Source organism: Aedes aegypti, chromosome 2, assembly GCF_002204515.2.
Source record: "Aedes aegypti strain LVP_AGWG chromosome 2, AaegL5.0 Primary Assembly, whole genome shotgun sequence".
Classification (NCBI taxonomy): domain Eukaryota; kingdom Metazoa; phylum Arthropoda; class Insecta; order Diptera; family Culicidae; genus Aedes; species Aedes aegypti.
The window spans coordinates 472261711-472275614 of record NC_035108.1 but is presented as its reverse complement, the minus strand read 5'-3'; the positions used below and the strand labels follow the sequence as shown (position 1 = coordinate 472275614).

General features: G+C 43.7%; 1 protein-coding gene across 2 annotated transcripts in view; it reads right to left on the bottom strand.

Moving 5' to 3' along the window:
- Positions 1-13904, bottom strand: part of LOC5567335 (major facilitator superfamily domain-containing protein 1) — a 55496-nt gene that overhangs the window by 14119 nt on the left and 27473 nt on the right. The window contains exons 4-7 of one of the 2 annotated variants that reach the window (XM_001651708.2): positions 2321-3055; positions 2150-2262; positions 1987-2086; positions 1665-1904 (exon numbers count right to left, since the gene is read on the bottom strand). In XM_001651708.2, the coding sequence (XP_001651758.1) occupies positions 1880-1904; positions 1987-2086; positions 2150-2262; positions 2321-3055 (973 nt within the window). In that variant the 3' untranslated portion in view covers positions 1665-1879. Of the gene's footprint in view, positions 1-1664; positions 1905-1986; positions 2087-2149; positions 2263-2320; positions 3056-13904 lie in introns of those variants that run through there. The other variant, XM_001651709.2, reaches the window with a different exon arrangement.

Sequence of the window (13904 nt, the reverse complement as noted above, 5' to 3'; positions counted from 1 at the left end):
TTTATGATTCTTATTGGATTCTATATGGATTGTATAATATATCCATATAGAATTATTGGAAAATCAACATATGTCGTTATTTGTAGAAGACCCCACAAATTACGACACATTCTCGGGAAATGATTTACGGAAACGATACGTTCCCTACATAATTTACCAAGCCTCCATACAAAAAGTATGATAATACGGAGGAGAGGGATTGAAAATGGCCATATTTTGTGTGACGTAATTTATGGATGACCCTTAGGTTCTTCTGAGGTTTCTTTGTTGCTTAAAATAATTCAGTTTCAGTTACCCGTGGTATTAGTGGATACCATTAATTGATTTGCTTAAAACTTATTGATTCCAAGCAATAATGCGAACTAGTCCTTGTATTGTATGAACAGTGCGGAATACAAATAGGGGTAGTCGGGGCGGTTTCGCCAATGGGGTGGAATGATTCACATTGGCATGGGGGTTTTTCAGGGGCCTTCCTTAGCAGAGTGATTAGAGTCCGCGGCTACACAGCAAAGCCATGCTGAATGTGTCTGGGTTCGATTCCCGTTAATGCCAAGAAGAAGAAGATGGGGGGTTTTTCTCGATCGAATTGTCTAAAACTATGCAATTAGAAACATATTTAAACCAAATATGAGCTCAGTAGATTTCGAAAGAGTATTTCATTTCTAAGCTTTCCAGTTCAGTGAAATTGTTAGATTCTATGAGATAATTTTACAACATAAAATAGGGTGCTCATATCACCCCATCGACAAAAAAATCGACGAAAAACTCATTCGTGATTTTTTTAAGACAACGGAAATCGTGCATATCTAGTGTATTGATCTAAAAATTGCAATACTAACGACTTTTCTTAAGATGGCCAAATTTCCCCACTTTCCCCTAGACGAAATTCACACGTACCAATGCCACGGTATTGGTTATCTTTATTTCATGTGATAGACAAAAAAATAATAAAAAAAAACTGAACGTAGACTAAAAAGTTACGGTTCGTACAAAACTCTACGTTTTCTCTTACAAAAAGTGTTACGGAAGGGGAGGGGGTTGAAAATTTTCATTTTTAAGTGTTACGTAACGAATGGATGCAGCCCCTCATCAATATGGAATATGGAAAAGCGTTTAAAAAATGCGCGGAATTAGGCAATTTCAACGAGTGAACTATTTCAAACAATTCATGAATGTAAATTATGAATACAGTCTAGTTTATATTTTTCCTATAATCTAGAATAAATTTGCCAGCGATCCACCCATAAAGCTTTTTTTGTTGATGCAATACTATTTTTCAAGTAATCATTTGAATCGTTTTATTCCTTGACTGCGCTGAATTACGGCACTTTACGGTACTCGACACAGACGGAAAACTATACTCTTGTCAAAGAGAACTCTCTTAAATGAATCTATGAAAATTCTCATATTTTCTAGATAAATATACAGATATTCTAAAGAAGTCATATGATCCTGCATAACTTACATAGTATTCTATACACACTCATTTCTCAACAATCTATTACTTAGTAGTCTACTGCATGCCCATCTGTTAAGATTTTAGCTGACTACTTTAACAGCTTTCTATCTGTGCTAAAATTTTAAACGAGTATTAAAAAATCAATGAGAATGTGAATGAAAAAAAGTAAATGATAGATGTATCAGAAAAATAAGCATCAAAAAAGTTTATTTTAGAAAGCTGTTTTATTCAAAAATAATATTGAATGGAGTATTAACGATATATATAACAATATCACATGATGTGCATGCAAACTACAACTAAGTTGTTTGTAACATAACGATTGCAGCAACCGTTCCTGAGAGCTGACGCGCTTTGCCCCGCCACACCCTACACTATCTACAACGACCTCACAGCCAACCTCCCGAAGAACCGGTCCCCTCAAAAAGACTCATACTCGCCCACTCTAGATGAAATTCAACAGTTTTTGGATTAGTCATACCCTCCGCATCATTCCCCACCCTCGGACAAAAAGTGTTGATACTTACAGTTTATTGGCGTGTGAATCGCGCTCCGAAGGCGACATGTTTAGCACTCCATTATTGTTGGAATTGTACAGCCAAATGACGATCGTCGCTATCAGCGAAACTGAAACAAAGCATCGCAGGTTGTGAAATTGAAACAGTGCTCCAAATGGGGTCGAGTACTTACTAACTAGCCAACCGATGAAAAATATTTCCAGCATGAAGTAACCTCCTTCGTCGACAATCAGCCCCGAGAACATGGAAATGACGGCTAGCCCAAGGTTTTGCACCGATTGGCATCTGGAAAAATGAGACGACGTAAGCAATTTGAGAAGAATTGATCTTAGGTTTGACTCACATTCCGTAGGCTGTTCCCAGTTGGTATTCTGGGACGATCAGTGCCACCAGAGGCCAAAGACTGCTGGCCAACATTGAATAGGCCAGTCCCATCGTGATCATCGCAATGTACGGATTGTAGAAGGTGAAAGCCAGCAGACCATGGGCTACCATCGTGACCACAATCGACAGGAACACCCACAGCACGTTCCGTCCCGTTCGGTCTACGATCAATCCGAAGATGGGGCTTGCCACTCCGGCCACGATGTAAACGATCGAATTCACGGTGTTGGCATCTTCCGGGGTGAAACCGAACTTGCGCATGAAGAATACCTTTCCCAACGCGATGAAGGGGAAAATGGCCACGTAATATGCAACGCAGATCACTGTCACCATCCAGAACGTGACCTTGAATGTGCTGATATCCGAAAGCTTAGCAACTTCTCCGTTTGGTGGATTATCGTTACGTTTGAGAATTCGAGCCGCTCGCTTGTCCATCCAGCCAAGTACCAAGGCACAAAGCATCGACATGACACAGGTCAGAGTGGCTATCAGAAGTACAACGCCCATACACTGGTGACCCTCATAGCCGAGTCCTCGGACGTAGTTGTACACGGGAACCATGACCAGGAAGTTAACAGTACTCCCAACACGAGCGAATGAAAGCTGCAGCCCAAAGACCATGTTCAGCTCTTTTCCTTTGAACCACAGGACAGCATAGTTGTTCTGCGCCACGGCCAGCGATTCCGCGCCAATTCTAGAAATATAAAAATCATCGATTAGTATCAATACCAAACTCCTAAGTCTTAATTATACTAAATAGGCAATACACGAACGTTCGTTCGAAAAATTCGCTTAATTTGTATTGCTATTTTGATAAAATATGATTCACAAACTACTTCCTTAGCCATTATCCTTTCTAACAAACTAACTGTCTAACTAAATTGTCAGTTTTAGCTTTACTTAATAAATTAACGCTGCCCTACGAATATTTAGAGACAATCCTTAACATTTCAAAAATTCACAAACTCCATAAATTACACTGTTCGACAAAAAAAGTCGATCTGAATGCACAGAGACCAGACACCCCGGGCTTGAAAGTATAAAAATAAACAAAAATAATGGCGTTTTCAGAATGTTCGTGTCTGCCCCAGGTCATTTTTAAAATATACTTGAACTTTTTGCATTTTTTATTTAAAAATCTAATCTAATCAATAAACCGACACAGTGTTTTATATTCAGGACAGCGGAATTCATGTGCCATATAATGTTTTCAACTTTAAATACAATATGAAGAGTTGTAATAAGATTTGCAGGGAGCTCCCGCCCTTTTTTTGTACCCTACCCATTTTTAAAGTATCGCAAATGATGGAATATTTGATATACAGGGGGTTGTCTAAGGAGGTAACAAACACACAGGGACAGACAAAAATTGGGCCAACTTTGGAATGCTGTAACTTTGACAAAGATTGACCGATTTCAATTCTTTAAGAAATAATGGACGGGTCAACTAATCTAGTTTTGAGGTGCATCCATGGAGATGAACTATGACTACCGGATACCGGTGATAATCCGGATTTCCGGAAGCATGTCTTATGCAGTAAAATTATGACGTGTTTTTAGCAAAGGTTTCGGCTAAAAAATCAAAAATTTTACTACACATGAAGCGATTGGTGCGCCAAGTATTAAGATCGGTCCAGAAACAACCAAGATATGGCCATTCACCCGGAATCGGTGCCGGTAGTGGATCCGAATTGTGATCAAACTCAAAATTTATTCACTCAAAATATGTCGCGCAATATTGTTTTCTCCCTAGCTTATCATAAAGTACCGTCAAACAGGGTATCTTGCAACAGGGGTGAAACTTGCACCACTTCAACATGCAAACGAATAAACATTTTGTTGAGCATTGAGTCAAATTATTATGTTTTATTTTACCGTTTATTGATCATAGGTACATAACAGAAGATTTTTGTGAGTGTTTGGGTATTGTTTCTTTTCTGGTTGGTTTAATGGAGGTGAAAATCATGTTGCATGTTGAATTGTATGAAATTAATGCTGAAAATCGTTCCTCGTACCACACAAACGGTGGAATTATGTCATTTGAGGCTATTGCCATTAGTTACAGTACTTAGTAGTATACAAATAGACAATATAAAAGTTTTGATAATTTGATGCTTAAACACTATAATAATTCAAAAGAGTTTTTGACCACCCTTGTGGGGTAACTTGCAACAGCAATTTTAATCGCAATTGTTCGATATTTTTTGCCGCTCGTCATCAACAACACATGAAAAGCAACATTTTTATTTTATTTTATTTTATTGATGTACAAGGGGGTCAGGGGCCAAGTCTCCAGCATAAGTTTAAAAACTCACACCTTCCATAATACACTGGGGGTTTTGGAGTTTGGGAAGTAGGCAACGCAACATCTTTGACCAGAAGGTTCTTTAAGTTTTGCTTTTACTCTAGACTTCCCCTACACGTATGAATGATGCAAGGTCGAAAGAACATGAATCAGTCATACATATAACGGTAGTGAAGTGTTTTGCCTAAGGATATGTGAAAGGAGGGATTTTGTGTGGTGTTTTGTAAATCGCTCTGTGGAACAAATTTGTTATTAGTTAAATAATAAGTTCATTTGATTTACCTTTCAATTAGTATTCAATGATTACAGAAACTTTATACTTAACAAAGGCGTGGAGTGCAGCAAGCTAGGTGGGCGGATCAAGTACGTATCGATTTGGCGAGCGTGGGGCAGAACCGAGGATGAAGAGATGCGACCGCAAACCGACGTTTTCTCGGCCATTACGCTGCCATGATAAGAGATGCCTTTCCTCTTCGATGAATTATTCCTCGAAGCGGGTTAGATATGAAAACAAGGATAAAGAGAGAAGGAATGTTAGTGATTATTACATGCTTTATGGCAGTATTGGCGTACATTGAAGTTATACAAAATTCGCTCTTTGGATTCCCACGATAACAATCCCTGAAACTAATGATAAACAACAAAAAATTAATCCAACAGAGCGAGAACCTTGATGTTTCAATGTATGACAATCCAGCTTTATTGCATGTGAGAAGTTCTTGGTGATATTCTCACAACGGCCATTCAGAATGGTTCGACGGATGTAGATAAAAGATCATTATGATAAAATTAACCCGACGACATGTTAGTAAACTCAAAACGGTTAATTTATTTGCAACTGTTAATTTAAATAGTTAAGCTAAGGGTCGGTTATTGCATATAACTTTATAGATAAGCAGCAGTAAAGCACGAACGCGAATCCATCCCATCTTCAAATGCACAACACTTCATTCTGGAATTTTAGAACGTCCATGTTGTAACTTGTTCACACAAGAAATCTGCCTCGACCGACTTGGCAGAACGCGCCCATACCCCTTTCTGAACCAAAGGACAGGGAACTAATACCATGATACCTTAATTACAAATACAAAAGCTACTTCTATGTTATCCACTACTACGCTCACGATAATTATGTTATGATCGTTAGAATAAAAACGATAGAGGTTACTACTACATAACAGAAATACTACCCAAAGAACGCTATTGTCGCCAGTGTTGGTGTGATAAATGCAAAGTAGTGCAAAAATGCGTAGAGGATTAAATAAGTTATTAATTACAGCATTTTGTTCAACAATATTATATTATATTATGAAAGATATTTCAAAATGAAACATTTCAGTAACAGCAGTGCCATCAGTTTTCTAATTATTATACATATATCAGTAACATTACTAAACTATCTCTAACACCGCTACAACCTACCTTACTAAATAACGCAATACCGTAAAATGCCGTAATTCAGAACATTTTGGAATATTTCTCAAAAATCGTAAATCATTGTTAATGACAATTTTAATTGGAATTATTATGCATTACCAGCATATACAAATAGCGGTATGGACAAATTTCAAAATTTTTCTTAAATTTCGATTAATTTTGGACCAAATATGCGGATTTAGGCGATGCGCTGAATTACGGCACCTTACGGTATTACTAAGGTAATAATTACTACATTGTTAGTAAACCTAACATAAATGTCTATTTTCAATGACCTGTGAGACGCAGAGACCACCCGCACCCACTCTTGCGCCTCGTGGTCTACTGAAAAAGATTTATGTATATTGCACTAATCAACGAGAGAATACGAACCGGGACAATCGGCGAAGACCACAGCGACGTAAAGGGACTAGCGATTGGAAGCTCGGTACGTGGAACTGTAAATCTCTCAACTTCATCGGGAGCACACGCATACTCGCCGACGTGCTGAAGGACCGTGGATTCGGCATCGTAGCGTTGCAGGAAGTGTGTTGGAAGGGATCAATGGTGCGAACGTTTAGAGGTAACCATACCATCTACCAGAGCTGCGGCAATACACATGAGCTGGGAACAGCTTTTATAGTGATGGGTGATATGCAGAGGCGCGTGATCGGGTGGTGGCCGGTCAATGAGAGAATGTGCAAGTTGAGGATCAAAGGCCGGTTCTTCAACTTCAGCATAATAAACGTGCACAGCCCTCACTCCGGAAGCACTGATGATGATAAAGACGCTTTTTACGCGCAGCTTGAACGCGAGTACGACAGTTGCCCAAGCCACGACGTCAAAATCATCATAGGAGATCTAAACGCTCAGGTTGGCCAGGAGGAGGAATTCAGACCGACGATTGGAAAGTTCAGCGCCCACCGGCTGACGAACGAAAACGGCCTACGACTAATTGATTTTGCCGCCTCCAAGAATATGGCCATTCGTAGCACCTACTTCCAGCACAGCCTTCCGTACCGATACACCTGGAGATCACCACAGCAGACAGAATCGCAAATCGACCACGTTCTGATTGATGGTCGGCACTTCTCCGACATTATCGACGTCAGGACCTATCGTGGCGCTAACATCGACTCTGACTACTATCTGGTGATGGTCAAACTGCGCCCAAAACTCTCCGTCGTTAACAACGTACGGTACCGACGGCCGCCCCGGTATGACCTAGAGCGGCTCAAGCAACCGGATGTCGCAGCGGCATACGCGCAGCAACTCGAGGTTGCATTACCGGAAGAGGGTGAGCTGGATGAAGCCCCTCTTGAGGACTGCTGGAGAACAGTGAAAGCAGCCATCAACGATGCAGCTGAGAGCAACGTCGGGTACGTGGGACGGAGTCGTCGGAACGATTGGTTCGACGAGGAATGCCAGGAGGTTTTGAAGGAGAAGATTGCAGCGCGGGCGGTCATGCTGCAGCAAGGGACCCGGCAGAACGTGGAACGCTATAAACGGAAACGGCAACAGCAGACCCGCCTCTTTCGGGAGAAAAAACGCCGCCTGGAGGAGACGGAGTGCGAGGAGATGGAACAGCTGTGCCGGTCTCAGGAAACGCGTAGGTTCTATCAGAAGCTCAACGTATCCCGCAACGGCTTCGTGCCGCGAGCCGAGATGTGCAGGGATAAGGATGGGAGCATTCTGACGGACGAGCGTTTTTTTTTTTTTGTTTTTTACAAGGGGGAAATCTGCAAACAGATCCCCTGAGAAGATAACTCAGGGAATGCGGGGATGACGCACCAACGACGACCCGCTAAAACCAGCCTATGCAATGTGCATGAGCAATTCATTTAGAATTGCTCAAGTGGTGAACAGTGCATCGACATGACCCTTGGACTCAGACCCTCATCTCCCCGGAACCACCTTACGGTATTTCTTCGGGAAGGGACCAGTGCATATAGCACAACACGTGTAGCAGAAGTAGCCTAGGCAAACTGCTTCTCCTAGCCGACTTAAACAATGTTACAAGTGACCAGCCTCGGCAGGGCTAATCCTCTGCAGCCAACTCTTGGTCGGCGCGCCATAGACGCTGCAATTCTAACATAATGTGAGTGACAGCCGTAGTTACTGCATTCCAGCACTCGGCATCCGCACACATTCTCTCTATAATATTGTCGGGGGACGTGTCCCCTCCGCATGTAGTGAGCATGCGACCTCTCACAACAATGAAACGGGGGCAATCGAACACGACATGCTCCGCTGTTTCCTCTACACCAGCACAATTGGGGCACGCAGGAGATTCTGAGTGCCCGAACCTATGCAGGTACTGTCTATAGCAACCATGTCCTGACAGAAACTGCGTCAGGTGGAAGTTCACTTCCCCATGGCTTCTACCATACCAATCTGACACATTTGGTATTAGTCGATGGGTCCATCTACCCTTAGTGGAGTTATCCCATTCCTGCTGCCAGCTTCTGAGCGTTTCCTCTTTACACGTGTCGCGGACTCCTCTGGTACCCCTTTGGTTGAAGCATTGAACATCTTCCTTGATGATGAGCCCGATGGGCGTCATCCCGGCTATGATGCACACGGCCTCTTTAGATACCGTCCGGTATGCACTTGCTACTCTTAAGCACATTATCCTGTACGTGCTTTCCAACCGCTTTAGGTTTCTGTTCGTTCTAAGCGCTTTTGACCAGATTGGTCCTCCATACCTTAGTATGGATAGCGCCACGCTTGCCAGCAGCTTGCGTTTGCTGGCAATTACAGCAGAGCTGTTAGACATCATCCTCGAAAGCGCCGCTATAGCCGTAGATGCCCTTTTACAGGCATATTCAACGTGGCTAGCGAAGCTCAGCTTGTCATCGATCATTACCCCAAGATGCCTAAGGGATCGCTTGGACTCTATGGTGCAATCACCTACCGAGATAAGCGCCCGTTGCTCGGACTTGCGGTTGTTGACCACCACCACCTCAGTCTTGTGACGGGCCAGTCCTAGTTTCCTAGACTTCATCCATTCCTCAACCAGGGAAATAGAGTGCGCTGCTGTCAACTCTACTTCCTCCATCGATTCACCATAGACCACTAGGGTGATATCGTCGGCGAAGCCAACAATCTTAACACCCGTCGGAAGGGGCAGCCTCAGTACGTCATCGTACATCGCATTCCATAACAGCGGGCCCAGGATTGAACCTTGAGGTACTCCCGCGGTAATTCGAACGCTTTTCTGCCCCTCCTCTGTGTCATACAGTAGAATCCTACCATCAAAATAGCTTTCTAGAAGCTTACACAACTGCACCGGTACCTTGAGGCGGTGAAGCGCGTGTGCTATTGCTTCCCAGCTTGCGCTGTTGAACGCATTCTTCACATCCAGAGTGACAACCGCGCAGTAACGGATGCCGCTCCTTTTATGCTCGATTGCCACCTCAGCTGTTTGAACGACCGACTGGATGGCGTCCAGAGTAGATTTACCTTTTCTGAATCCAAACTGGTTGTTGGACAGGCCATCCGCACTCTCCGTATACGGTACTAGTCTGTTGAGAATCAACCTCTCCAATAACTTGCCCGTCGTATCTAGTAGACAGATAGGTCTATACGCCGACGGGTCACCTGGTGGTTTCCCCGCCTTTGGTAGTAGCACCAATTTCTGTCGCTTCCATACATCCGGGAAGATTCCTTGATCAATGCAGCGTTGCATCGTGGTTCTGAACATGTCCGGATCCGTGTTCACTGCCGCTTTTAAGGCAACATTCGGGATACCATCGGGTCCCGGTGCCTTGTTTGACGCGAATGATTTCACGACTTCTGCCAGCTCTTCGTTCGTCACTCTCGCCACTTCTTCTCCTTCATCTGCCGCATACGGCGCTGGGGGCCATGGACTTATGGGATGGTGCGGGAAGAGTACATCGATTATCGATCGCAGCAACTCGGGCGATTTCTCTTGGGGCGCTATGGCTCCTTTGGTCTTAGCCATTACCACTCTGTAGGCGTCACCCCATGGACTAGAATTGGCACTCTCGCATAGACTTTCAAAGCATGCCCGTTTTCGACTCTTGATTTCCTTTTTGAGAGCCAACTTTGCCTCTCTGAATGCTGCACCGCGTTCCTCTCTTTGTGCTTCTGTGCGTGCGCGTTGCATTCTTCGTCTAGCCCGAAGGCAGATTGCTCGAAGATTTGCAATTGATTCGCACCACCAATACACTGGCGGCCTGTTCTCTCTAGGAGGGGCTTTTCTCGGCATGGAAGCATCACACGCTCGTGATATCATAGCAACTAGCTCTTCACCGTTTAGGTCCAGAGTGTTTCGTTCGCGCCTCAGGGCTTCAGTGAATACTTCGCCGTCGAAGCGCACTGTTTTCCATCCTCGGGCTTGGGTCGAGTTACATCGCGCTGCCTTCTGCCCGCCTGGTATTATACTATAGCGAATCGATTGATGATCGCTATGAGTATAACCGTCATCAACGCGCCAGTTCATGGTACCTAAAAGGTTAGGACTACAAAACGTCACGTCGATGATCGATTCTGCACCATTTCTGCGGAAGGTACTCACTGTACCCACATTTGCCAGCTCTACATTTAATGCGGCCAGGGATTCCAACAATAGCTGGCCTCTTTGATTGGTGCAGCGGCTACCCCACTCCACTGCCCATGCATTAAAGTCGCCAGCTATCACTACTGGCTGCCGATTAGCTAGCTCGGCCATCATCCTGTCAACCATGTGGGAAAATTCCTCAATCGACCACCTTGGGGGCGCGTAACAACTGACGGACGAGCGTGAGGTGATCGAAAGGTGGAAGCAGCACTTCGACGAGCACCTGAATGGTGCTGAGAGCACAGGCAATGAAGGACGGGACAACGGAGGAAATGCCTTCGTCAGTACTGCGGAAGATGGAAACCAACCAGCCCCCACTTTTAGGGAGGTTAAGGATGCCATTCACCAGCTCAAGAACAATAAAGCTGCTGGTAAGGATGGTATCGGAGCTGAACTCATAAAGATGGGTCCGGAAAGGCTGGCCATTTGTCTGCACCGGCTGATAGGCACAATCTGGGAAACAGAACAGCTACCGGAGGAGTGGAAGGAAGGGGTAATCTGCCCCATCTACAAGAAAGGCGACAAGTTAGATTGTGAGAACTTTCGAGCGATCACCATTCTAAATGCGGCCTACAAAGTATTATCCCAGATCATCTTCCGTCGTCTGTCACCCGTAGTAAACGAGTTCGTGGGAAGTTATCAAGCCGGCTTCGTTGACGGCCGATCGACAACGGACCAGATCTTTACTGTACGGCAAATCCTCCAAAAATGTCGTGAATACCAGGTCCCAACGCATCACCTTTTCATCGATTTCAAGGCGGCATACGACAGTATCGACCGCGTAGAGCTATGGAAAATCATGGACGAGAACAGCTTTCCCGGGAAGCTCACGAGACTGATAAGAGCGACGATGGAAGGTGTGCAAAATTGTGTGAAGGTTTCAGGCGAACACTCCAGTTCGTTTGGATCCCACCGGGGACTACGACAAGGTGATGGACTTTCGTGCCTGTTGTTCAATATTGCGCTAGAAGGTGTTATGCGGAGAGCCGGGCTTAACAGCCGGGGTACGATTTTTACGAGATCCAGTCAATTTGTTTGCTTCGCGGATGATATGGACATCGTCGGCCGAACATTTGAAAAGGTGGCAGACCTGTACACCCGCCTGAAACGCGAGGCAGCAAAAGTTGGACTGGTGGTGAATGCGGCCAAGACAAAGTACATGCTAGCTGGTGGGGCCGAGCGCGACAGGGCTCGCCTAGGTAGCAGTGTTACGATAGACGGGGATACGTTCGAGGTGGTCGACGAGTTCGTCTACCTTGGATCCTTGCTGGCGGCTGACAATAACGTTAGCCGTGAAATACGGAGGCGCATCATCAGTGGAAGTCGGGCCTACTATGGCCTCCAGAAGAAGCTGCGGTCAAAAAAGATTCACGCCCGCACCAAATGTACCATGCACAAAACGCTCATAAGGCCGGTAGTCCTCTACGGGCATGAAACGTGGACGATGCTCGAGGAGGACCTGCAAGCACTTGGAGTCTTCGAACGTAGGGTGCTTAGGACGATCTTCGGCGGTGTGCAGGAGAACGGTGTGTGGCGGCGAAGGATGAACCACGAGCTCGCCCAACTCTACGGCGAACCAAGTATCCAGAAGGTGGCCAAAGCTGGAAGGATACGATGGGCAGAGCATGTTGCAAGAATGCCGGACAGCAACCCTGCAAAGATGGTGTTCGCTTCGGATCCGGTTGGTACAAGAGGGCGTGGAGCGCAGCGAGCTAGGTGGGCGGATCAAGTGCGTATCGATTTGGCGAGCGTGGGGCAGAACCGAGGATGGAGAGATGCGGCCACGAACCGAGTATTGTGGCGTGAAATTGTTGATTCAGTGTTATCTGTGTAGATGTTAACTAAATAAATGAAAAATATTGCACTAATACTACTATTAGGAATAGTGCTACTGATGAAGGTGATCGTTGGTTTCCCAGTCGTGTTAGTGATTTGAGTGTTAGTAGAGACTGGTAGTGGTCCCTCCAGCATTACGCGTAGTTATCTGGTGTTAGATCATGCGACAGTAACTAAACTCATGCTGAAGGTGTGATAAATCAAGTGTAAAATATATTTAAGCATTGAAACACATGTCATTATTTAATTTAAAACTATTAGACTAGCTTACATTTTATAAGTTATAATTAGGATTATTTTCGCGATCAATATATTAGTATTAGTATATTTCACAATATCAACAATATGCAATCACTTGATAAATCACCGTCAATCCCATCACCTAAGGGCAGGGAACAACACATGAAAAGCAAAATTGAACATATATTAATTCAATAATATTAAAATTAGGAAACTTACATGATCGCATTATAAATAGAATTAGTTTTATTTTCTTCATGAACATGATGAATAATTTCTGTATCAAATTTACCTAGCAGATCTGCCTTTGGGCACTTTCTGCATGAAATATGATGATAATTATGCCAAAACACCAACAGAGATTTTTTTAAGCATTCATATTAATATGTGATACGTCGCATTGATGGCAATATGAATAAAAAAATTATTATGTGAAGTATTTGTAGAAAATTTTGTTTGTATTTGTAGAAAAGTTGCATTGAATCGTTTTAATGGCTTTCCAATAACTGTAAAGACGTATGACATGCTATAATTTCCCCGTGTAGACACCCTATGCAATACCAAAGGAGTTTTTAATCGAATTGGCTTTATACTCATAATTCCATCAATAATAATTAGTTTTATAAGAGTAGATCATTCTGTTTTTGATTATTGTTATGCTTTTACTGCAGAAAATTCAAAAATGTTCATTATAACACGATATAGGTTATGTTTTGGATAGTGAGCTTTTAGTATTACTGTGTGTTGCATGTTACCCCACATCAGGGGTAGCATGAAAAATGACTGTTTTTCGTCTCTCCTGATTCCAGAAAACCAAATATTGAAAAAATGAATACCGCGTGGTATTCTTTACGTGGCGATTAGGATACTAGATGCTTGTTGTCTCATCTGAATCCATAATTTTGTCATCCATATAGCTTTGAAGTTGAAAAGTGTTGCAAGTTACCCCAATTGACGGTACCCTATTATAAATTGAAAATGAGTCTTGTACAGATTTGGCCACTCATGGCGCCGCCAAGTGCCCCGGGGGAACCTTGCATAGGGGACATTTCGACATCGACAAAGCATATCATGCGACGGCTCATTCTTCATATCTTGTCGTAAATAGGGCAACCGTAGACTCAAAATGGATAGTGGACTACAGTGACTACTTCCGGCACCACC